The sequence below is a fragment of the Condylura cristata genome, unplaced genomic scaffold (assembly GCF_000260355.1).
Source record: "Condylura cristata isolate star-nosed mole 26May11 unplaced genomic scaffold, ConCri1.0 scaffold00011, whole genome shotgun sequence".
In the NCBI taxonomy this organism is placed as follows: Eukaryota; Metazoa; Chordata; class Mammalia; order Eulipotyphla; family Talpidae; genus Condylura; species Condylura cristata.
Window position 1 is genome coordinate 40,468,622 of NW_004567112.1, and position 25,853 is coordinate 40,494,474.

The 25,853-nt window shown below is 32.7% G+C and overlaps 1 protein-coding gene across 3 annotated transcripts in view; it reads left to right on the forward strand.

Moving 5' to 3' along the window:
- Positions 1 to 25,853, forward strand: part of HERC4 (HECT and RLD domain containing E3 ubiquitin protein ligase 4) — a 105,923-nt gene that overhangs the window by 57,442 nt on the left and 22,628 nt on the right. For 2 of the 3 annotated variants that reach the window (XM_012723664.1, XM_004680846.2), the window contains exons 16-20: positions 10,232 to 10,351; positions 17,080 to 17,103; positions 18,997 to 19,095; positions 21,894 to 22,061; positions 22,282 to 22,425. In XM_012723664.1, the coding sequence (XP_012579118.1) occupies positions 10,232 to 10,351; positions 17,080 to 17,103; positions 18,997 to 19,095; positions 21,894 to 22,061; positions 22,282 to 22,425 (555 nt within the window). The remainder of the gene's footprint in view (positions 1 to 10,231; positions 10,352 to 17,079; positions 17,104 to 18,996; positions 19,096 to 21,893; positions 22,062 to 22,281; positions 22,426 to 25,853) is intronic. The other variant, XM_004680845.2, reaches the window with a different exon arrangement.

Below are 25,853 nucleotides of genomic sequence, written 5' to 3' on the forward strand. Positions count from 1 at the left end.
GTTTCTTTATTTTCCTCTATCCCCATTGCTACTAACAGATTGATAATGTTTATTTTAACATTAATGTATTACACATTTAGATTGTGAAAAAGATACAGGACTTTGGAAAAGTTATCAATATTTTCTTTTAAAAGAGATATATTTAGACTTCAAGGTTGTTCTGTTTGACTGTTAAGACACTTATAGATAACTTGTGTATAGTTGGGGAGGGCAATAGCGTACTTGTGAATTTGAGTTCTTATATTTTCTTGTGAAGAACATAAATAGCCAGTTTAAATAACTTTAGCTATTTGTAGATGGTTGTATAAAAGAGACTGCATTCTATTTGATTATGAACATTTTAAACTTACGTTCTTTGTTATTGATTACTAATGACATGAATCAGAGTAGAATAGTATATTTGAAACAAATGACTAATTTGAATTTGAATCCATATATAATTCATTGATTTGCCTATTCTTTCCTGCCCCTTTCCCAGTGTAAGAAATAATACCTTTTACACTGGTAGCAGTTCAGAGTTATATGAAGAAGTAGAGTGAGTCTCAGCTGTTTCATTTAAAGATGGACTTGAGACATCCCTGACAGCTGGTAGGTATATCTTTGTTGTGCCATTTGGTATTTTTGCAGTGCTATTTTGGGAGACATGACCTAAGGGAGAAGCATATGTTTCTAGCATCTAGAATGATTGAAAAAACCCTATACCTTTTAATTTTTTAGTTTTCCTCTTCTCAGCAGATTCTTTAGTGTTTTCAGGCCCTTCTTGTCTAGTTGTATCAAGCTAAAAGATAAAGGGATAAAAGATAAAGTCCATTGGCCTCTGTAAAAGAGAATCCTTATGGAGCATTTACTTTCATTTTTTTCTGGTTAGTGAGATTCCTGGGTATTTTCTCAGTTGACTTCCTGATCTTACTTTTTCTTTCATGTTTATATGTCTAGGATTCCTAGAAAAACAAGTCATTTCTCTTCATAATTGAACAAATAATAGCCATTTCTTCTTTCCCAGGGAGATAAGTCATTCTGTTTACCTTTCCTAGATCAAAACTTTCTTATAGCATTTTGGTGTTATTATTATTCACTCCCTTCTTTCTTTATCTGCTTATCTTTATTACCCCTTAAAATTTTTCTTATTGTGTCTTTTGCCACAAGTAAAAGGGGGGGGGTAGAGTAAAGAAGGAATTTGAACCTTTTTTGTCTTTTATAATTATAGATAGAATTTTGCTTACATAGTTTAACTTATTTATATATTTCTTATTAACATCTTAAACTCTGTATAGTCAGATTTTTGTCCCTTTTTATAGATTGCAAATGAGACTCAGTGTCAAAGGACATAAACCAGTAAAAAGCAAAAGTAAAATCCAAATTTAAATGTACTTCCTAAATCCTTACTCTTCCTAATGTACTGCATAACATAATATATTCTGTTATATTTATAAGGGAGTTTGATTTTGTGTTTCGAGATCTGGAAGTTTATACTTCTGTAATTGCAGTTTTGGATTGTTAAAAGACTGTGTTTCTAACTCCATCTGTACTGCTTCCTATTAGTGTGATTTTGAACAAGTCTTGCTCTTCACGTAAGCAAAGGGAGAATTAGCTAGAAAATAAGGTCTAAGATACTAGCCTTAATAGTTTCCCAGAATTGATGTATTGTTCAAATTATGCAGCATATAATTATTACATTCATAAAATTGTGGTTTTGTTATTATCATCATCACCACCATTTGATTGGGAAACTTATGCTTTGACTTGGTTTACTGTTAAGAGGAAACTGGGTATTTGTTTGAAACTGTTACATACTTCAAAATTAGGATAATGATATCAATTTCTTAAGTATCTCTTACTAGAGTCTGTGGGTGATCACTTATTTTCTGTCCCTCATTTTGAGGATTACTTTCCTTGGTTCTAGTCTGTCATGAATAACTGTAGATATTAGCTATTAGGGATGATTCATTTTCATCTCTTAAGAAATAACAAGTTGCTTATCAGAAACTTGTCCTTTCAAAGACATCTTAAGTCTGATAACTATGTATATTCTTCTCTCTGCTCCTTGGCTAAGAATTTGAATCACTTTCCTTCTTTATCTAACCCTGGAGCAGGATTAGGAAGTAGGTGCTATTTCCTGATATTTCAGGATATATGGATGACTTGTTCCTCCCTTATGTCATGTCCTTTGGAAAGCTTTTTGAACTAAAAATTATTTCTACTGCTCCAGATGGCATCATAAGAAAGATAGCTTTGGTACTTGCTGTCAGGAATGAATAAATATTACCAGAGAAATTAGTTGATTGGCAAGCGATCAAGTTATTTAGCAGTTTCTGCAGATTGTTGTAGAGATACTGATAAACCAAAAGAGAATGTTTAGCCTGTCTAGCCTAATTGCTACATTTGCCAGACTTATATAACAGTGATTTTCAGACTCTTTTTGGGCAAGGAACCCTTAAATAAACCTAAACCAATGCGATGCACACATATATCACCTCTTAACTGAGATTTTATAAACCAAAATACTAAATTGTAATTAAAATGTGAAAAAGTGTTAGGATCTTATAGATTTTATTTTGTATATTTTAGGCAACAATACTCAATATGTAGGTTGGTTTGAATTTCTACCATGTGATTTTTTTCTTTTTTAATTCATTTTACACATATTTACTAAGTGCCTATTATATGCTTATCAGTTTATTGGACTTTGAGATTTAGTGATAAGGAAAAGATACGATTTTTACCCTTGTTAATATTACAAATGTAGAATAGTTATATATATATAGATATATGCAACTAAACATTTATGATAGAGTACAATCAGTGCTAGATTAAGGAAGATGAAAGGTGTTATGAGAACATGGAGGACATGGAATTCAGAAGGATTAATGAAGATTTCTAAAGAAAATAATCCTTGTTCTTATATTATCTTCCATATAAATATGTTTTTTTCAAAATGTTGACTTTATGTGTAAATTTGCATGCAGGGTTTGTGAGTCAATCTTCAGTATTGAATTTCCCAGTTAAAAAAAAATTGTTAACTGATTTTCTTTCTAGCTATTATATCATTATAAGTGAATTAATTTTCATCCTGTTTCCTCCAACTCTAACTTTAAAATTTGTCAATTCTTGAACCAAATCTGTTTTCTGAATTGTTAATCTTTATTCTAACAGTGTTTTTTCTGAAAACACATTCCTGTAGGAATACAACTTACAGGCACTGGTTGCTGCTGTTGAAAAAAATTGTAGCTTTCCTTTTGAAGTCTAAAATATTTTAAGAATAAGAATCATATCATGGATCAATGGGATATGCTTTAATCATTTTTTTCAATGGGTCATTAAATGTTAGAGTTTAATATAATTAAAAGTGTGTGCTAAACATAAACATTGGCATGGGAAAAAAACCAACATGTTTTTTATGTAATTGTTGTGTATGCTTTCCTTTTTACTAGAAAGAAAGTGTCTGTAAACTTTTTGGTTAAAAAAGAGATATCAGATAGTAATATTTATGCTTTGTGAGTCATGTGGTTTCTGTTACAACTACTCAACAAAACACTTTATGAAAAAAGTCTGTCTGGGGCAGGAGATGACCCACAAACTTACCCTACTCTGTGGTAAAGAATTTGATCTCCATATATAAACTGAGCCTCATTGTTTTCTTTGAAAGCCAGATACAGCAGTTTTATACTGGTCAGTTACTTTCAAATGGATATTCTAGCTACATATAGAAATTAGTGAAAAAAAAAAACTCAGAGGTTTTGTAAATGATTAAGTATTGCTTTTGTGGATGCAAACAGTATTATTAGTAGATGCCTCTTAAACTGGATTATTTTTTTTTTTTATTTTACAAAAGTTTATTTTTACATCATTTTGTACATTTTAAACTGGATTATTTGTTAAAAAAAAAAAGAATAGTCTCCTCATAGGATCAACTACTGGTTGTACTTGATAAAAATAATTTTAAGTATATTTATTAAAAAATGTAGCTTTACATATTTTTAACTATAGATAGCCTAAATATATGCATCTACAAATAGACACATTCATATATTTGAGCATATTGTTAAGGAATAAAATTCGATGTCATTTAATAAGAAAGCATATATGTTAGAGAGGTCTGTGTTGGATTTCTGACTCTACAACTGTATTATTGATAAGTTTCTCGAACTCTGTTCCTATTTATCCTTACCATAATGTCTTTTTCATGAAGTTCTTTTAATGATTGAGATAATATATGTAACATCTTCTTAGTGGCTCATAGTGATAGCTATTGTTATTATTCCTGAACATAAAATCTCAGTGCATTTTAAGGTAAACTGTATTTCAGTGGAGATTTAAACATTAATTGTATACAGATCACTTAGAAAATTTATTTGTCCATCCATTCATCTCATGTTTATTGAGTATGTATTTGGACACGAGCATTATCTGTCCAATTTAGATCACTACTAGATGATTCCTCTTGTTCTTTTTCTAGCACTACTTGTAGTTGTTCTAGTATGTATGTGATTTTTTTTTCCAATTAAAATTTTTTTTTACTCTCCATAGGAAACTTGATTTTATTTATTTTGTATGGTAGATTAATTTTCTTTGTTGTTTGGGTGGTTTATTTTGTTCTAAATTGACTCTAAGTGTTTGTACATGTCCCTTTGTGTTTTACCCTTTACCTCTTTGTCACCTCTTGTACAGTCTCAGTTTTCTTTCAAGGAAAATGGTTCTCATGTCTTTGAGGCAAACTTTTCTCATACTCCTTGACATTCTTGCCACTATTTTAGTTTAAAAAGATTTAATTCCCAACTTGTTCTTCTCAGTTCTTGCTGCTGCATCTTCAGATTATCTTCTTTCCCTGATCTGTGTGTATATTGTCAGTATTTTTTAAAACTTAAACTTGAAATATTAAAGCTGTTTTTGACTCATCTTTTATTTTCTAAATCCACTACCACAACCTGTGCATTCTTTTTTGTTAACTAGTAGCCTCAACTTTTGATTAATTTCCTTACTTCTAGCCTTAGTACTCATTCTTGACTATACCTTACTCTGCCAACACTATTTAATAAAATATCACTCTGATTCTGTATAGCATTTATTGACTAAAACTTCCCTATATCAGCCCTTGTCAGTAACACTCTGCAAAAAATCACATTAAAATGCATTGGTATACAAAAATAAACATTCGTTCTCATTCTTACTGGAGTGCTGTTTAAGCCTGAAAGTTGGCAGTGTTTGGCTGACCTAAACAGGATTTCACTGTGCTTAGCTGTAAGTTGCAAGCTGCTTCACACACTTATTCTCCTTGAACCAGTTTAGCAAGTACATGTAATTTTTTGTCTTCTTTAGATCATGTTATTCTGACTATAATTTTTTTTCAAACCTTTGAACTCCTTTTCATGCACTTGATTTTTCAATTTTTACTTTGAACATCTTCATAAATATAAACGTTGAAAGGCAAAATAGGTAGTTACAATTCCTCCATTCTAGATTCAGCAGTTGTTAATATGTTGCTACATTTGCTTTATATATGTTTGCATATGTTCTTTGTTCTTGAATCAATTGAAAGTAAAATCCTGTTATTACCCTTTAACACTATATATCTATCTCTTGACATTCCTATATAGTGACATTATTTTTCTAAGGGAAATTAACTGGAATTCTATAATATGTTCTCTTTAGGCATATTCCAGTTCCTTTGCTATTCCAAAAATATTTTTACATATTGCTTTTTTGTTGTTGTTGTTAAATTGAAGTACACTCAGATTTTCTTTCTTTTTTTAATTTATTGAGCCAGGCTAGTCTTTTTCTAATCTATGAATGTGTGTTTCTATTCAGGACTCTTTTCATTCAACAGTGTTTTGTAGTTTTCGGAGCTCTTATACATCTCTTGTTAAATTTATTACTAATATATTGTTTTTGATGCTGTCATATGCGATAATTAAATTTTTTCTAATTTTTTGTTGCTATATTATATGGAGAAATTTACATTGTATGTTCACTTTATACTCTGAGATCTTGATATGTTATTAGCTCCTATAATGCTTTTATAGATTCATTTGGAATTTTTGGTATATAATCATTACTTTCAGTTTGTCTTACTTTATTGACTAAGACTTCCTGTATAATTTTGAATATAAATGGTTTTGATGGACAACCTTGCCTTGTTCCTAATCATAGGAGGAAAAAAAAACACAGTATTTTCCCAGTAGGTATGATTTAGCTGTAGGATTTTTTTTGTTTCTTTGTTGTTTGTTGTGAATTTTATCTGTTTGAAGAAGGACCCTTTTATTACTGGTTTGCTTAGATAAGTATCTATTATGAAGAGATATTGAACTTTATTTTATTCTTTTGACTGAATCTGTTGCAGGTGAAAAATGATTTTTCCCCTAAAATGTAATAAAAATTCACTGATATTTGAATGTTATGCAAATCTTGCATTTCTGAGCTAAAAGCCAGTTTGACCATTATAATACTTTACATGTATTGTTGGATTTAATTTGCTTATGCTTTGTTGAGGGTTTATGTGCATTAGGGTTGTTGCTCTGGTTATTTTTATTTTTCATATATGTTATCATTTTCTAGTATCAAGGTTATTCTATGTTCATACTATGAATTAAGAAATGACCTTCCTCTGCTTTTTGTTTAAGGTGGTATTATATAAATGATAGAATTCTTTATTGAAACCATCTTAGCCTGGAGTTTTCTTTGTGGAAATTTAAAAATTTCATACTAAAATTTTTTTTTTCTTGAGTAAATTTTGGTACAGTGTCTATGTGGTAATGTCCCTTCTTTATTCCAGATAGTGGTGATTTGTTTTTTCTCTTTTTTTTTCCTTGATTAGTCTGCATAGAGGAAAAACTTAGCAATTTTATTGATTTTTACATGCAGTGGGGTTTCTTCACTAATTGATTTTTACATGCAGTGGGTTTTCTCCAGTGTTTTTTGTTTTGTCCTTCAATGATTTCTACATCTTTGTTCACTTTTCTGTACTTGATTTGTCCTTAATTTGATCATCCTCTTAGGTTTTTAAAATAGATCAGAGACTTTTAGATCTTCTCTTATATAATGTGATCATTTAATGCTATAAATTTTCTTCAATGTTCTGTTTTAACAGCATCCTGCAAATTTTGATTTTTTGTATGTTTTTTTTTTAAGATTTATTTATTTGTGCATACAGAACTGGGGTACAGGCCAGAGGCACAGGGGCATTGAGAGGATTCACCAGAGACAGAGTGGGGAGCAGGACAGGCAGATCGATGAAGTACACTGCTGAGGGGAGCAGTGGGCAGGTTAGGAGAGGTCTGCCACACCATGTGGGTCACCTCCCGGGGCAGGCAGGGATCGAACTCATGTGGAAGTGGCTTTCGATTCTTAGTGCTGCACTTTAACCCGCTGCCCCACCAAGGAGGGCCCTTTTTTTTTGTATGTTTTTATTTGTACTGTCTGACATATTTTCCTAAAGCCACTGTCTTGTAGTTTTAACATCTGAGTCATCTCTTAGTGTGACTGTTGATTGCTTTCTCTTTAGACTTTTTGTGTGTATTTTTTCCTTTGTTTTGCTCTTTGAAATGTCTCATGATTTTTGGTTATCTATAAAATAGTAGAGACTGAAGTAAAGAGTTTTAAGGTCTGTCAGTGACATGCCTCTTCTCCTGTGTGACTGTTAATGTGGGGGTTTAAGTTAATCTAGTGTGGAGTTAAACTGCAATTAAGTTTTTAGTTGCTTATAGTTACTTTTGTTGTACCAGAGGTCACAGATATTTTGTTGTGATTGGGAAGTAGGTGAAATGTCAAACATTTTCCCTCAGTGTTTGTACTCTGTTTTTCATGTCTACTCTTTAAGAGGGCTTTTCCTCCACACTACTACCCCTCTTCTGTGGTCAACTAGTATTCCTTGTTTCTCATTCTTTTCAAGGTTGGTAAAGAAAAGGTGATAGCAAAGGTCCTTTGTTATTGTGATATATAGCCTCAGTCATAGATATATCATGTGTGCCTGAACCTCAGAGATGGTGCTTTCTTCTTTCCCCATCTACCCTACACACCCACCATGTCCCTAGTAGCGGCACTTTGGGACTACTGATAACAAGATTCTGGCTTTAGGACTATTCTTTCCCCCCTTCCTCTAATTGATTGATAATTTTTCCCTCCTCCAGGGAAAAGGTATGGAAATGGAACTGCCCCTTCTTCAGTTGCTTACAGTTTTGCTCTTTCTATATAAGAGACAGGATGGCAGAATTTGTTCTTCCTTACAGTGGCAAATAATTCTTGTACTACTGAGAGGCTCTTGATCTTCTGCCTAGTTCCACTCATCTTCATGGGCACCAGAGGAGGTCTTTGGAAAGAGTTTGTGAATGAACCAGGACTCCCAGGGATTTTAAACTGTCAACTTATTCCAAATTTTATTTTAAACTATTTCTCTATTTCAAACCATTTCTGACAATTTCAACTCATATCTTCTTCCTTGCTTGTATGACAGTGTTTACTTCTTCTTGCTCTGCCACAGGAGATCCATTTCTGGCATCGCATTTCTCTTTGGAAGTATCTTTCCTTCCTTGAAATTCAGGACACTTGATTATCTTGTGACTTAAGCGCACTGATGGAGGTGCTTGGGGGTAATTTAAAAGTGTTTTTGTTTGTCAATGTTACTAGGATTTTCCAGTTATCTTTTTGTTACTTTTAGTTTAATTCTATTGTGGTTAAAGATCATACTGTGTATATTTTAGACTCTTTAATTGTGTTTATTAAGACTTGCTTATGATCCAGATTTGGTCTATTTTATTTGTATTCCATGTATATTATGCCGTGGAATGTATGTGACAGTGGTATCAACTTGGTTGAAATTGTTGTTCAAATATATTTATTGATTTTCTCTATTTAAAAAAATTAGTTGCTAAGAACATTATGTTCATATTTCCAGCTATGATGGTGGATCTCTCTAGTATCCTTCATGTACTTTTGATAAATTAATCCCTTTATCATCAAGAAATGTTTCTTTTTCCCTTCTGTAAATACTTGTCTTAGGGTCTACTCTAAGAGTAGCGTCAGTTGCTACTTTCTTCTGAGGTGGTTTGGGTCTTCCCATCCAGTGTAAGAGTTGGCCAAAGGTGAGGGAATTTGCATACAGATTTTGGGGCTTAGCTGTCTAGATTCCTTTATATTTTCCTTTTTCACCAGCTACATTGGCAACCCCAAACTTTGACCTGATTTCTCTGTCTGGTAAGGTGGTGGTTGTTTTCTGCCAAGCTGTGTCCATGGGAAAATATGTGGATCTCCATATGTTCTCTTTCAAAAATTGCATCTAATCCTATTTTTGCCTGCTTCTGGTTGATCTCTAGCAATTTAAAATAACTTAAAAAATATATATATAAAAATCCAGATTTTATAATCATTTTATAATTGTTGTTTTCAGGAAGATTAGTCTGATACAAGGTATTCTGTATGCCCAGCTCTTTTGTTTTCTGGAGAGTGCTGACTGGTTAGCCTTCCTGTAAAATTCTTATAATCAGAATATTTGTCTGATTATTCTCTCAAGATAATGTTTCACTTATTTCTCTATCCCTTGCATTCTTTGTAAATTGGAATTTAGAGCGAGACAATTAGTCAAATTAAAATTTGTTTCTTGTAAAATAGATTATATCTGTACTTCTAGTTATAGCAGCAAAACATTTTATTTCATTATTCTACTATAGGGTAGGTGTAGTTAGATAATTTAGTTATGGTAGTGCTCTCCACCATAAAGATTTACTTTTTTTTTTTGGTTGGTACTCTTTAGAGTAGTAATTTGTACTCTTGTCACTTTCCACATCCTACCAAAATGTCACCTCTTATTCTAATCAGATGTCAGTACAGAGTGACAGGTAATAGCATTGTCATTTTTATTTAAGTCTCAGTCCTCAATCAAAAGGTCTTTATAGTTTTGTAAAGCATATGTTTGTGTGTGTGTATGTGTGTGTGTGTATATATGTATGTATATGTAATCTAAACATTAGTGGTATATATATATGTCATGTTGTATGATAGTTACATAAATATTTCTTTTTTATTGGATTTTGAGTTATTGACATCACATCTTATAAATCTTCACATTTTTCATTGCATTTGACTAAAAATTTTCATGTAGTAGTAGGCACTCAGTAAGCTATTTTTTTCTAAGAATAGTAATTAGCTAAGAAATTAAGCTATTTTCTATTTAAATATTTTTTAGTGTCTACCTTAGGAATTGATAATTTAATGCTAATTGCATTTTAATTTCTTTTTGTAGGTAAATGAGAAATCAGGACAGATTATACAGTATGACAAATTTTATATACATGAAGTACAAGAATTGATAGACATAAGGAATGATTATATCAACTGGGTCCAACAGCAAGCCTATGGAATGGTAGGTTTCCTATTGTATTTTATTATATCATTTTTATGTATTGTTTGTTCTAATGCTAAAGAAACACCATTTTTTTCCAGCGTTAACTTCTGAGTAAAAACACATTGCATGACATAGGAGTAATTATGTATTTTGCAATATTTATAACTAAAAATTCTATTCCCCAAAAACCAGGCCAAATAAATGTATTATACTTTCTGAAAGAAAGCTGCAAATGTCAGATGGATTTTTGACTTTCATTTATTTTCTATTTAGGTTGCCTCTTAAGTTTCTGATGTTGAAAATATTGGAGTTACTGATGGTGAAATACTAAGCATGTATTACTGTTGTGACATCAGTATTTTAGAACTACCAGAAGGGAGCATTAGCACAATTGATTCTATTTTTTATTTTTCTCATTTTATGTTCTTCACTTGTTCAAGATTTTTACCACATACTCACATATCCATACTTCTTCCTTTGTGGCTAGTAATTAGAAGCAGTGTTTCATTAAAAATAGCAATATAGTCTCATATAACTTAGGCATGACAGATTTTAATATACAAATAGATAAGTAGCTGGATATAAAATAATCAGGTTTAACATTCCTATTTGGTAACTATTGCATATTTGAGGTCATCTTTTCTACATCCCATTTAAGCAGTGTATATCTATATATAGTTGTAGTAGGGTAAGTAACCTTTAATTCATTTCAAAGCACCATGGCGTTGTTCTTAGGTATTCTGCCATTTCAACAATACCACCAAAATTATCTGTAATATATCTAGTAGGCACTAGTGGTTATTTTTGAATAAAATTTTGAGAAATAGACATATATTAGCTAATAGCATGCAGAATATTAAGAACTAAAGCATGTACCAAGGCTGGTTGGCTTATTTTTAAACATGGGGAAGGAATTGAATATACAAGTCTATGAAGCTAACAGAACACAAGTTTACTTAAATGCAGTGCAACCTACACCAACATATGTAGTAATGAAATGATTAGGATTTCAAGACAAAGGTTATTGAAAGCAGCTGAGAGGAAAAGCAGGTAACTTATAAAGGTATTCCCATCAGGATTTCATTAAGCTTTTCAGCAGAGACTCTGTGGCTCAGGGGAGAATAAAGTGGCTTATTCAAAACACTTCAATTTAAAAACTGCCAACTACAGTCCTCCCTGGTGGTGCAGTGGGTTTAACACAGTACTTTGGAGCTATTTGCAGCCACTGCAGCATGAATTCGATCCCTGGCTAGGGTGGTGACCCACATGGTATGGCAGACCTCTCCTGACCCATCCACTGCTCCCCTCAGCAATGTATTTTAGTAGCTCTGCCTGCTCTGCTGCCCACTGTCTCTGGTGAATCCTCTCATCACACCACCTCCATGCCTCTGGCCTGTACCTCATTTGTTGTACGCATAAATAAACAAATCTTTAAAAAAAACAAACAAAAAAGAAAACTGTCAATTAAGAATCCTATATCCTGCAAGACACTCTCTCAAATATGGAGAAATAAAAAGTCTTTACAGGCAAATAATAACCAAAAGAATTTTCCAACACCAGATCTCCCCTACGAGAGCTGTTGAAAAAAACCTCTTCTATCTAAATTGAAGAGAAGAGCGTCTACAAACAATTGAACAAAGAAATAAATAGAACCATAGAACTACAGAAAAAATGCCTGTAGCAAACCTTTATATATCAGTCACCCTTAATGTAAGGTGAACTAAATGCAACAATTAAAAGACACAAAATGAGTGAATGGATTAAAAAACAATACCTACTTAACTATGTACTGCTTATAAGAGTCTCACTTAAACTATAAAGAAAAACAGACTCAAAGTTATGGGATAGGAACTGATACTCCATGCCAATGAAAAATTTGAAAAGGCAGGAAAGCTTTACTTACATCAAATAAAGTAGACTTCCAGTCAAAAAAAAAAAAAAGCAAGATCATTATATAATAAAGGGATCAATATCACAGCAAAACTTAAACATTTCAGCACCTATGCCTCTAAAATAAGATCACCTAAATATATAAAGCAAATTTTAACAAACTAAAGGAAGACATTGGCACAACATATTTAATCAAAGGAAGTAAAAGACTGTACAATGAAAACTATGAGAGCTTTTGAAAGAAGTAGAAGACACAAAAGTTGGAAAGGTTTCCATGCTCATGAAAGAATCAGTGTCATTAAGTGACTATATTATCTAAAGCAGGATAGTACAATTTCCATCAAAAACCCAGCCACATTCTTCACAGAAATAGAACTAAAAATCAAGACCACAAGTAGCAAAAACATCCATAAGAAATGGAGGTAACATACTCCCCCAGCATCAATCTATATTGCAAAGCAATAGCAATCAAAATAATTTGGTATTGGAATACAAACACTTGCACAAATCAGTGAATATAATTGACAACCCAGAAGTAAAACCACATCATGTGGACAACTAAATACAAAAAAAGAATCAAGAGCTTACAGTGAAGCAAAGAAATTTTCTTCAATAGATAATGTTGGGATAGCTGATGTCATATGCAAAAGAATGAAACTAGAGCATTGTACACAAAAATTAACTCAAAATGAATTGAAGACTCAGGTACAGTACCTGAAACTATAAAATACAAAAACTAGGTGACATGCATCTTGAAATCATCTTAGGGATGTGTTTGGGACTTCAATGGCAAAGTATACAACAGTAGAAACAACGGATTACATTAACTAAAAAGTGTCTGCACAGGTAAAGAAACTGGCTTCAAAACATGAAGATATCCAGTGAAGAAGCTGTTTGTACATAATATGTCCAAACAGTTTGCACATCATATGTCTAATATTAGTACTGTATATTAATATCCAATATATACAAATAATTAATAAAACTGTACAAAAAAGAAAAAAAGCCTTATTTAAAAATGGGCGGATGATCTGAATAGACACTTCTCCAAAGAAAACACAGGTGCCTTATAAGTTTTTCATCACCTCTTACTAGAGAAATGCAAATGAAAAGAACAATGTCACTTGCACCTATGGTGATTACATATTATTATGTATAAGATGAAAAGTAACAACTGTTGGAGAGCATGAGGAGAGAAGAATATTGGTTAGAAGTGATATAGTTATTATGGAAAACAGTTATGGTGGTTCCTCAAAAAATGAAAAACAGAAATTTCACATTTTTCAGCTATCCCACTTCTGGATATTTACCCAAAAGATAACAAATATTAATTCAAAGAGATAAGTGCACCTTTATATTTATTGAAGCATTATTTGCAATAGCCTAAAGCTAAAAACAACCTAAGTCCCATTGACTACAAGTGGATAAAGAAGGTGTGGTGTCTATATACAAGGAAATACAACTAGTTAAAAAGATGAAATACTACTGTTTGCAATAAATTTGATGGGCCCAGAAAGTATTATGCTTAGTGAAATAAGTCATACAGAGAAAGATATACTCCCTATTCTTTCATTCATATTATGTCATATATAAACAGATGTGTTTAATAAGACAAAAATAAACTTTTGGGCTAGGGTCCAGTTGGTGTTTATTTACCACAAGGGACTGGGGAATGAAGATGGGTAAATCCAGACAAAGGGGACCAAAGTATAAAGAAGAATAGAATTGAATGTTTAGCAGTTATCTTATTAATAGCATGTAGATTCTTACTGATGCAAATCTGAAACATAAAACTTTATACTGCAGTGTTACTTCAATATACTATTGGATGAGGATCTTGGGTTTTATCTGAAGTGTTAGGATAAGCCATTGGAGGGTAGTAAGCCTGGAGAAATGTATATGCTTTATATTTTTAAATGATTGTTTTGTTGGCTGTGGAGAATGGAGTGAGGAGAATAGAACAAAAGTAAAAGAGGGAGACTAGTTCAAAGACTAGTAGATTTGTGGAGGGAAAATGATGTGTTTGACTACATAATAGTTGTATAGATGGAAGAGGAAAATGGACTTGGAATATCTCTTCAAGGTAAAAGGGACAAACATTGCTCATAGTTAGATACTAACTAGGTAAGGAAAGGTGAGAAATACATGAGAGTTAAAGAAGGCATGAAAAAACAGAAGATCTTAGAATGTTGTGGAAACCAAGATTTAAAAAGGATAAAAAAGGGACTATTGAGAGCTGTTGAAAAATAGAGTAAAACAGTAGACTAGAGCAAAGAATTTGGTTACATGAAGATTATTGATAATGTTGTTTATGCCAGTGTAGAGTAAATTATGCTTAAGAAAATTTCTGATGGGCCAAAACCATAGGCAATAATTTCAAGAAGTTCTGCATTGAAGAAAAGAAAAAAAATGTTGTGCTGAAGTCAAGGGACAACAATTTTTTTAAGAAATAATGTTTCAAATTAATAGTTCCTTTTTCCATTTCTCTTTCAATTAAAATTTTCTCTCTCTTAGGCAAGACTTTTCAAACTCTTAATTCAGAATACTCCTAACAGCAGGGGAAAAGTCCCATTACTTGGTCATTAATTTCTCTTGGCAAAACTTGTTTGATATTTCATATTTGATCTTTAAATGAATGTAAATTTTGGACATAATTGTTTAAAAGTTTGGCATATTTATCCTCTAGACTCCTCTTGGTAATATGGCAATGGTGGTATCAAATTTCTTTAGAAGCTATTTTAGTACTTTTGTTGCTTGATAAGAAAGAAGGAAGCAGTAGAGAACCACTTTCTTTTTCTAGGTTTTTCTTCTTTGCTCCTCATTCACACCAATTGTGTTTTTTGGTTGCTACATTTCAGTATTGCCCTCTGTTGCTTTTTATTCTTTCAGTAATGTGCTTTTTCATTTATAGAATGTATATTAGATAAATTAATATTAAATACCTTTTGGCAGTGGATGCTTGTTCATTTTTAATTTGCAAAGCAGGCTTTAATGTATCTTAGAAATCAGGATCCATAACCCATGATAAGGTTCTTAATCTACTCTGGGACTTGAAGGACAGCTGTCTACTTTGAATTGTAAGAAATGCATCTATAGACTATATATTATATAATCTATACAAAAGATACATTATATATCTATCTTTTTCTAAGCACTACAGGGAAAATATTTTACCTTTATTAACCGTATCTTTATGATATAATCTGTCTCATTACTTAAGAATAAAACCCATTTCCTGATTAAAAAAAAAAAACTATAGCTATCAAGAAGGCAATAAATAGGTAGTCAGAAAATTTGAAAAAGTGTTTCTTTGCTCCCAGCTTACAGTAATAACACTTTTAAAATGTTCCATAGGTCAACTGTAAAAGAATTTCAAGTGTTTCTATTAAATTGCTTTCAAATTAAATTGGGTATAATAAACAGCTTATTAATACACAGATTAATAGTAAACTAGAGGAGAAGTGTGTGGGGTGGAGTCTGGGAAAAATGCCAGAGGCAGAGTTTCTGTTTTCCTCTTACTGTGGAGTCACAGAGAAGGTACTTTTCTAGTATCCATGTGTTGCAGTACTTACAGAGTATTGCTAACCAAAAAAAGCTCACCAGTGGCCCTCCCTGGTGGCACGGCGAGTTAAAGCATAGCACTAAGAACCTAAAGCCACTTCTGCATGAGTTGGATTCCCACCTGCCCCGGAGGTGACCACATGGTGTGCCAGACCTCTCCTGGCCTGCCCCCTGCTCCCCTCAGCAGTGTACTTCATAGATCTGCCCTCTATGCTCTCCATTCTGTCTCTGGTGAAGCCTCTCACCGCCCCTGAGCCTCTGGCCTGTACCCCAGTTCTGTATGCACAAATAAATAAATCTAAAAAAAAAAAAGCTCACCAGAGCCTTAGTTCCCAAAGTTTTTATTAGGGCTTGATTACATATTGTCAAAGTGTTTGACCTTTATGGTCTCCCAGCTCTTCTAGAGGCAGAGCTAATGACATAAATCCACAGTCCTTAGGAGGATGCTCCTGTAAGGCATGATATAGTCCAAAGACCTCTAGATATCACCTCCCAGTAGCTGAGAATAAAACCATACCTCTCTTTGGATAAGATTAATTTCTCACTATACAATTTACCATCTGCAAATTTAGTAACATTTTTGGAGATTATATCACTTTATGTGAGTTTGTATGATAAGAACATGTGGAGCTTTCAGTAAGAAAGTGTACCTGTCTCTTAAAAGAAGTGGTAAGGTTTCATTATTTCCATCATAAATATTTCTTTCTTCATTTTGTCTTTCTATTTACCAAACCCTGCCCTGCCCTGTTCTGTTTTAAGATAATTCAGTGTTAAAGAACCCCTAGCGTAAGATCCCTTATGTTTTATTGGTTATTTTTGATGAATAAAAACAACTTATGGCTTATTTTCCTCACTTTTTAGATTTTGATCTACTAGACACTTTCAAACATTTTGTCAGGAGTAATCTAGTCTTAAAGTGTGAGGAATATTTTCATTTTCCAGGTAGGAAACTGAACATAAAGTTATTTCTTCAAGACCAAATAAAGGGTTAATTTTCTTACACTACCTAATTTCTAAAAGTGGAGTGCTTAGTTGCCCAAACCAAATTTGTCATGTTCAAACCTTAAAAAGTTTATGATTATCAGGTACTTAAAACTAAGGTCTTAGGTATATAACAAAAACAAGATGCATGTAGAAAGGGCAAGTTTTATTGTAGCTGTTTTTGGTAGAATTCATTAATTTAGTGTTCTGCTGTAGCATAATATATGAAATGCTACTTTGAATAGAAATAGTTAAATTTGGACACTAATCTTGCTCTTTCCTCATTATTGTTACATTCTGCATTGCTGTCTTAGGATGTCAACCATGGATTAACAGAGGTAAGTTTGGTGTAATAAAGTCTATGTTCAGAGTAAAATGTACTCTATATTGTCTTAACTGATAGGAGAAACCAAGGTTTCTCTTTTGTGTGACTTGAAAATATATATGATTACTTTTAAAATGATTAAATAGATTGTTCTGCATAACATTTCAGAGGAATCTTCTGAAGAAAATGAAAATAACTTTTAGTAAACATTACACCTAAATGATACCTTTCAACAGTATTTGTTTTAAAATAGTTCCTAATCTCTTAAGTTTCCTACAATAAAATTTTAATGTTATCAGTGTATAAAATAGCAGATTTCAAAACCCTTTCAGTATGATTACCTTCCTTACTTTTCTACTATCTGTTAAGTTGTAGCACTGTGGCTTACATAATCAATAACCCTAAACCATCTATCTTTTCAATACATGGTAGTTTTATACCACTTTTGTTTATGGAATTTTGGTTTTATTATTTTGTTTTTCTTTAATTTTTCCCCAGTTCTTGAACCAACAAAGGATGTAGTTAGCTTTAAATTAAAGAGCTAACATTTTTGCTTCCTCAAATAGGAATAGGACATAAAATTATAAAATCACAGAGTTTTTGGAACCATAAGAGACTTTAGAAATATTTCAGTTGTTTTTGGGTTTGAATAGTAAAATGACTTACACCATTGATGGCTAGCTAGTGACACAAATATAGAATGGTAGTAAATGTTATTATGTGGAATTCACTATGAGGTTAAATATAGTGCAAAATAAGTTGTAAACATATATAGTTAATAGCCTAATTATATTCTGTACTGATAGGGTGCTATTGTTTTGCTTGGTTTTGGAGGTTATTATTAATACAGTCCTAGATAAATAGAAATATATTTAAAAGAAGGCAGTTAGAATGGAGAAGAGCTGAAACATATGTTATTTTCAGGATGACTAGAAAACTGGGAATGTTTATTGTAGAAAAAAAACAATAACTTAGTGAGAGCAAGAGACTTAAAATATTTAAACTATATATACTTCTTGCGCAGGCAAAATGAGGACTGAAATGCAGAATGGGCTGATGCATATATGTATAAAGATACAGATTCAGAAAATGTAGAGGACTTTCTCCATACTTAAGGAGGGAGTTATTTCATGAAAGGCTTCGCTGTAAGACTTATTGCAGAGATTCTGTATCAGGGTTGGCACAAAATTATTGTGTGACTAGCATAAAAACATTACCTTGTTGGTAGCAATATATCCTTTAATTGTGAGACTCAGTGCCTGACAATTCACAGCTTTTGTGTCTTCTGTACTGTTACTTATCACTGCATTATGTGCTTAGGTAAATATTTATAAGGTGACTAATATCTGATAATGGTAATAATAAATCAGTTTTACCACCTTAAGTGTTTAACAGAGAGTAGTATAAGTAGTGCTAGTTTGTATGATAAATTATTAATAAACACATTGTTGAGCTCATAATGTTGGCACCCTAATGGTGTGTAGTATTTCTTAAATGAATGATCAAACATGTTACTTATTTTATGCCTCAGTTGATAGTTTTTGAAAATGTAAAAAAATTGGGTACAGAATTATCATAGGATGCCTTGATTTTATAATAAATTTGTAACTTAAGTCATTGAAGCTTAGAATTAATATATGCTAGACAAAATATACTTGTAAGTTACAATTTTATGGGTTCTCTAATACACAATTCACTTCCAAAATTGGATATTGGAATTATCTCAGTGCCTGACCAGATTATTAGTAAAAATTCTAATTTTGGAAATAAACACAATGCTTATAAATAATTCCTAAATAAATACACAAATGTATGTCAAAAAGATGATGAATCTTAAAAGAAATGATAGTACATATAATAAGTATATCACAAGCCAGTTTGCACTAATGATTTTTTTTATTTTCAGTTGGCAGATATCCCTGTTACAATCTGTACATATCCATTTGTATTTGATGCCCAAGCAAAAACTACTCTTTTACAGACAGATGCAGTCTTACAGATGCAGGTAAAATATTATGTAAACAAATCTGATTTTGGAGTATTTAGTTGCTTTGATGTCTTACCAAGTAAATATTTGAAATTTGCTTGTATTTAGTAATCTTGGGGTATATTTTATACCTTTGGTTCTGTCTTACAAAAGACCTTTGTCATCTATCAAAAAGACTGTTGTATATAGCATAAATATTCTTATGAGGGCTACTTACATATATGTTTGAGTGAATATAGAATAATTTAACTTTTAACAAGTTTAAACATTATATTCATTACATAAATATACTTTCTTTATAAATAGTTTTGCTAGTTTATATGATAAAATGTTACTTTCTTTCAAATATATTTTTTTAAAGATTTATTTATGCATTCAAGAACTGGGGTACAGGCCAGAGGTGCGGCGGGGCGGGGGGAGGTTTCATCAGAAACAGAGTGGGGAGCAGAACAAGCAGATGAACTGAAATATATTACTGAGGGGAGCAGCGGGTGGGCCAGGAGAGATCTGCCACACCATGTGGGTCACCTTCCTGGCCAAAGGTCACACTTGTGCTTCAGTGGCTGTGGATAGCTTTATAGTGCTGTGCTTTAACCTGTTGCACCACCAGGGAGGGTCCCAAGTCTTTTTTTTTTAATCTTTCACTTTTTTTTTCCACTGAAGATACAAATAACATTTACTTTTGTTTATAACCTTGCTAAATTTTGACAGTATAGAATTTATCCCTCAGGTGTGGCCACTTAGTTCTCCCATCACCAAAGCACTCATAGTCTATTACAATAGTCCCTTCTGTTTTCCCCTCATCCTTTTTCACCCCTCCTACTCTTCATCTCCTCCACTCTTTCTGGATTGCTTCAGATCTATGGTCAGGTCTCAAGATTTGTCTTTGTCTGACCTTTGGTTTCATTTCTTTGTTTTCCACCTGTAAGTGAAACCATTTAGCATTTATCTTTCTTCTTCTGACTTAGCATAGTACCTTCCAGAACGATCCATTTTGCCAGAGAAGGCATGAGGTTATCTTTTTTTTGCTGGATAATATTCCATTGTTTGTGTGTGTGTGTGTGTGTGTGTGTGTATGTGTATATTTTTGATCCATTCATCTGTTTGGGGACATTTAGGTTTCGATCTCGCTTCATTATGTATTTCCTATTTATATACTTTGTGAAAGATGAACTAGACTAGAAGTGAGATGAATTAAAGTAGGAGGAATTAAAGTAGGATGAATTAAAGTAGGAGGAATTTCACCAGTTGTTAGAAGATGAATATAACATTTTCTTGATATTATAATGTCTATTTTCTTGTGGTTGATGATCTCTTTCCTCCTTTCTTTCCCATCTTCCTCTATTTTATGCTAAACACTTTATTTACAATGAAGATTTTTTAAAAAGATTTATTTATTTGTGCATACAGAATTGGGGTACAGGCCAGAGGTGCAGGGGCGATGAGAGGATTCACCAGCGACAGAACAGGCAGAACGAGGAAGTATACTGCTGAGGGGAGCAGAGGGTGGGGCAGGTCAGGAGTGGTCTGCCGCTCCATGTGGGTCACCTCTGGGGCGGGGATTGAACTCATGCTGAAGTGACTTTAGCTTCTTAGTGTTGTGCTTTAATCCGCTGCGCCACCAGGAGGGCCCTACAATGAAGATTTTTAAAGCTATTTAACATTATGTCTTTGAAGGGTTATATTGAATAGTACATTTGCTTTATAACTTGAACTTTTAAATAGTGAAGTTTTCAGCTACTTCCTCTGGCTTAGAATATGTGACTATACAGGTTGAGGATGAAGAAAAGAATGAGATGAGACCTGGGAATTAAATGTTCTAAAATGCCTTAAAAATTAAAACGCTTCTAGTTTTTTTTTTTTTTTAGATTTATTTATTTGTACATACAGAACTGGGGTACAGGCCAGAGACTCAGGGACAGTGAGAGACTTCACCAGAGACAGAGTGGGGAGCAGAACAGGCAGATCAACGAAGTACACTGCTGAGGGGAGCAGCGGGCGGGTCAGGAGAGGTCTGCCACACCATGTGGTCTCCTCCAGGGCAGGCGGGAATCGAACTCATGCGGAAGTAGCTTTAGCTTCTCAGTTTAGTGCTTTAACCCGCTGCGCCACCAGGGAGGGCCAAAAAACGCTTCTAGTTTTAATAGCTATTTCCATCCCTTTAAAGTAAATGCATTTGATATTCTGAATCAATCCAGGTATTTTAATAATACCAGGGAATTTTAGTGATAGATATCCCTTTAACATCAATAGAAAAATATTTTTGTAGGTTCTACAGCTAGTAATCCATTTTTTTTTTGGCAGCCTCTGTTAAAACAGTATTAATCACTATTGTTGAATAAGAACATGATGGGTGTGGGGGCATAAGAAGAGTTTAAATGCTGAAAGCCAAATGCTTGGTTTGTGAGCACATTCAGTGATCCTTCTATTAGATAAATTTCTATAATACTTATTTATCCTGTCACTTACTCATTTATCGGTTTGTTTTAATGGGATTTTCTTTTTTTCCTTACTGCCAATCCCAGTTATTTATTTATTTTTGAAATAATAGTACCCAGATTTATCATTATAGTTACATTTATTTAACTTAATGGTGCTATTCATTATATATTGATATAAAAAATTTAGGGTACTCTTTATGCTTACGATGCAGTTTAAGCTCTTACGCTATCCTACGTACTGTATTTAGGTGTTATGAATCCAGTAGTATAGGAACAATTATAGGAACTATAGAATATCTGTAGTTGGTAAGTACAAGTTATCCAGTCACTATAGTGTCTTTATAGCATTACTAATGAATATCTTTTGTTTTCTAGATGGCTATTGACCAGGCCCACAGACAGAATGTCTCCTCTCTTTTTCTCCCAGTGATTGAATCTGTGAATCCCTGCTTAATTCTAGTGGTGCGTAGAGAAAATATTGTAGGAGATGCGATGGAAGTTCTTAGGAAAACAAAAAATATAGATTATAAAAAGCCCCTCAAGGTAATTTGACATTTTCTATTGTATAAATTTTTTCCAGATACTATTTTTAGTGTTTTCTTATTTGGTTTTGGCATACCTTTGAAACTTATAAATAAAATTATATACTTCAATTATTTTAAACTATTAGTTCCTAAACACTTTTTTATAATAAACAGCATGTTACAGGGTCTCCAGAATATACTTTCATTCCTTACATTCATTACACTTTATGTTATTTCAGGTTATATTTGTTGGAGAAGATGCTGTTGATGCAGGAGGGGTACGCAAAGAATTTTTCTTGCTCATCATGAGGGAATTACTGGATCCTAAATATGGCATGTTTAGGTATTATGAAGATTCCAGGCTCATTTGGTTTTCTGATAAGGTAAAAAGTTCAGTGATCTAAATTACTTTCATATAACACCTATTTATGTGTGTATATGTGTATATATCAATGTTTATATTATATTGGATAAACTGTAATTCAGAGCCATCAAAACACTCATTCAAATTAGCAAAATAAATTAAGGGATGATCAGCCTGAAATGTTTTTTTGTTTGCTTCTCATATTTAAACATTTTTTAACTTAATGTATTAAAAAATGGCCATAGAACACTTTAAAGTTGGTATGAATTTCATGTCAAAAGTAAAGCTTAAATTCCAACAAAAAATGTAAAAGCATGGATACAGATTTAGAACTTTAATAAAAGTAAAACTCAGTCTTACTGATTCTTGAGACACATATTATCCATAATAGATATTACCAATTACTTTAATGATAAAATGAAGTTTATTTTGTACTCATTTGTGGATTCTAGAGTTCAAAGAACAAGCAAAGAAACATTCTCTGAAATTAAAACATGAATTTCTGAAAACATGGCAGTTTTTCTAAAATCTCCTATTCTAATTTAGCTTCTCATCTGTCTGTTCTTGTCTTCAAACAAAGTTAAACATTTTTTATATGAACACTTAGTTTTGACTGATTATACACATCAGAAATTACATAAGAAAAAAACATTAACAAAAGGCAAGACAATTAAATGATATACATGTATCTGATTTTGAATAACATTCACTACAATATCCCTATGAGCAGCAAATCTTTAAGAGTAAGTACTCTTTGATCTTAGGTGTTGTTGATTGATCCTCATCCTTTCTTCACTTACAGCTTAGAGAAGCTCTCATTGAGTGAAAGCTTAGTCTGTGGAGGAAAGAAAAGCTGGTTACCCATTGCTTGAAAGTTGAATTTCAGGTATATTCCTCTGGGCTGGTGCAGAGACTTCTTGGTCATAATATATTTAGTTTATAGGAATAAAGCTGTAACTTGTATCATATATCTTTCATGTCCCTGATCATTTCATTAGAATTGAGATTATTTTTCAGTACTGTTCTTTGGTTCATGTTCGTTTGATTACTGTGTTTCTGGAAGTGTTCATTTCTCTCTTTTTTTCATTGTAAAAGGCCTGTCAAATGCAGGCTCGATATTAGATGATCCCACTTTTAGGATCTTTGATTTCTCCCTGTTTGATCTTGATTTAGCTTTGATTTACGATGAGGCTTTCTTATTGGAAATCAGGCATCTCCGACAGGTAATGCTGACTCTCTGATAAAATAGGAATTCTCTCTGAATGAACATGACCTCAGACTGATCATGAGGTATCACTGACGAGCCATGAGATCTTTTTGTGTGGCCATGAGAGCTCTCTGATGGGACATAAGATTTCTCCTAATGGTTTTGATTTTCTTCCCAGCTGACCCTGAGATTCATCTAGTTGTTGCTGGTTCCACATTTACTGATCTTTGTATTTCGGTGCTTAAGCCTTACAAGCATCATTGCATTTTTCCTGCTTATTTAAAAGATTTAAAGGAGTTCATTCAGGTTTAAGTCTAGAAGATTCTTGGTATAGGTTTTTTTTTTTTTTTTTTTTTTTTTAAACCATGATTTCTTTCTCTACCCTTGTTTCTACTGGTGATGCTTATGAGCATTTGATTCCTATCTTGAAACTGACTTTTTTACCTTAAGGTTTTGTCTCCTCTATTACTTCCTCAGTGCTTGTGTGATCTATCTGTGTAAGGATTCTGATGTCATCTAGAGACAGATCTATAATGGTGATCTTCCCCCACATTGTTAAGGTCTTTCCAGAAAATGTTACACTGGGGAGAGTAACTGCACACACTCTGAGGAAGACTGGAGTAGCATTCCCTCACAGCTTTCTAGAGTACTGACTTGAAAATGATGTTGACTGTTTCTTCTGTTGATTTAGATTTTGGAATTAAAGAGTAATCAGGAAGCTTGTTTTCTTCTGGGAAGAATTAATTTTCAATTAAGAAGATTGATTCTCCCCCCCATCCCTTAGCATTTAGAGCAGAAGTAACTACTCAAAAACAAACAGTATGAATTAAGTTCTCCCCACCATGTTTTTGTAAATAAAGTCATGCTCTCTGATTTACCTATTTCCAAGATTGCTTTCTAGATACAGCTGACAGGGACAGAGTTGAATGGTTAGGTTACGACAGAAACTGTAAGGCCAAAAACCTTACTATATTTAGCTTCTGTCTTTTTACAGAAGATTGCTAGCTCTGATTTAGAAACTAAGTGAAATGGATGATTCGGCTTATAACTCTGAGCATTCTGTAATTTAAATATAATATTTGCATTTTTTTCTAAAAACCTTGATGTACTTTTTAATTCATTCTTCCAGGAGGTTCACTGTCTTTCTTTGTGATGTTGCCAATCATTAATGATCAGTGCCTTGGTTCATTAATTTATTAGGAATTACACGGTGGTGCTATTGTAACATTTCTTTCTCGTTTTATTAACTTGGGTACTTCTCCAGAGAAATTTCTCCATTTTCTCAGTTTTACAATTCTTTTGGGAAAGGATTTTCTCTTAAGTTAGCTGCTTTTGCAAAAGGATGACTGTTCGCTAGCATACTGAATTGATCGAAATTCATTTTTTTTGCTTTGTTTTCAAATATTAATATTCATGGATTTAAACATATTTGATGTTTTTCAATCCATTGCAGTTACTATCTCTTTTATTGATGGGCATATCATCTCATTTTGGTCCAGGGAGAGCTCTTTAGGTTGTCATCTGAGTCCTTTTGATACAACCTTAGAATTCTCTTGCTGTCTTCTTTGACACCTAATGTAATTGACAGATTAAAATGTTCTATACTTAGACATTTACTGCCTAACAGTGCTAACGGTAACACTAGTATTACAATAATTAAACATATTTAAAAAAATCATTCTGCCATTTTTTTGTAATCCAGCATTACACAGGAAACACAAATAATACTGTTAATATTAGTTGAAATAATTATACTATCAGATGGACTTAATATATTTAGGTTAAACTTTTAAATTTACTTTTTAAAGGATTGATTATTAAAATTCAATTTAGTTTTATAGTTATGTAAAATAGTTGCATAATTCCAAGTCAAATCTATAAAATCAGAGGTTCTAAAAAGAAGCCTTACCTCTCCACCTTATCCCACCCACCATAGCTGAGCATTTAAAAAGAAACATTACAGTTTATCCTTTTTCAAAAAAATGAATATAAGTACATAAATAGCAGTACATTACATATGTAATATCATAGCAGTACATTTCATATGGTAAGAGTGGACATGCTGCTTTTGTCCCTGATTTGATTGGGATGTTAGCTATGGTTTTTTTTTAAAGATTTATTTATTTACTCATACAGAACTGGGGTACAAGCCAGAGATGCAGTGGGTGAGAGGATTCACCAGAGACAGAGTGGGGAGCAGAACAGCAGATCGACGAAGTACACTGCTGAGGGGAGCAGCG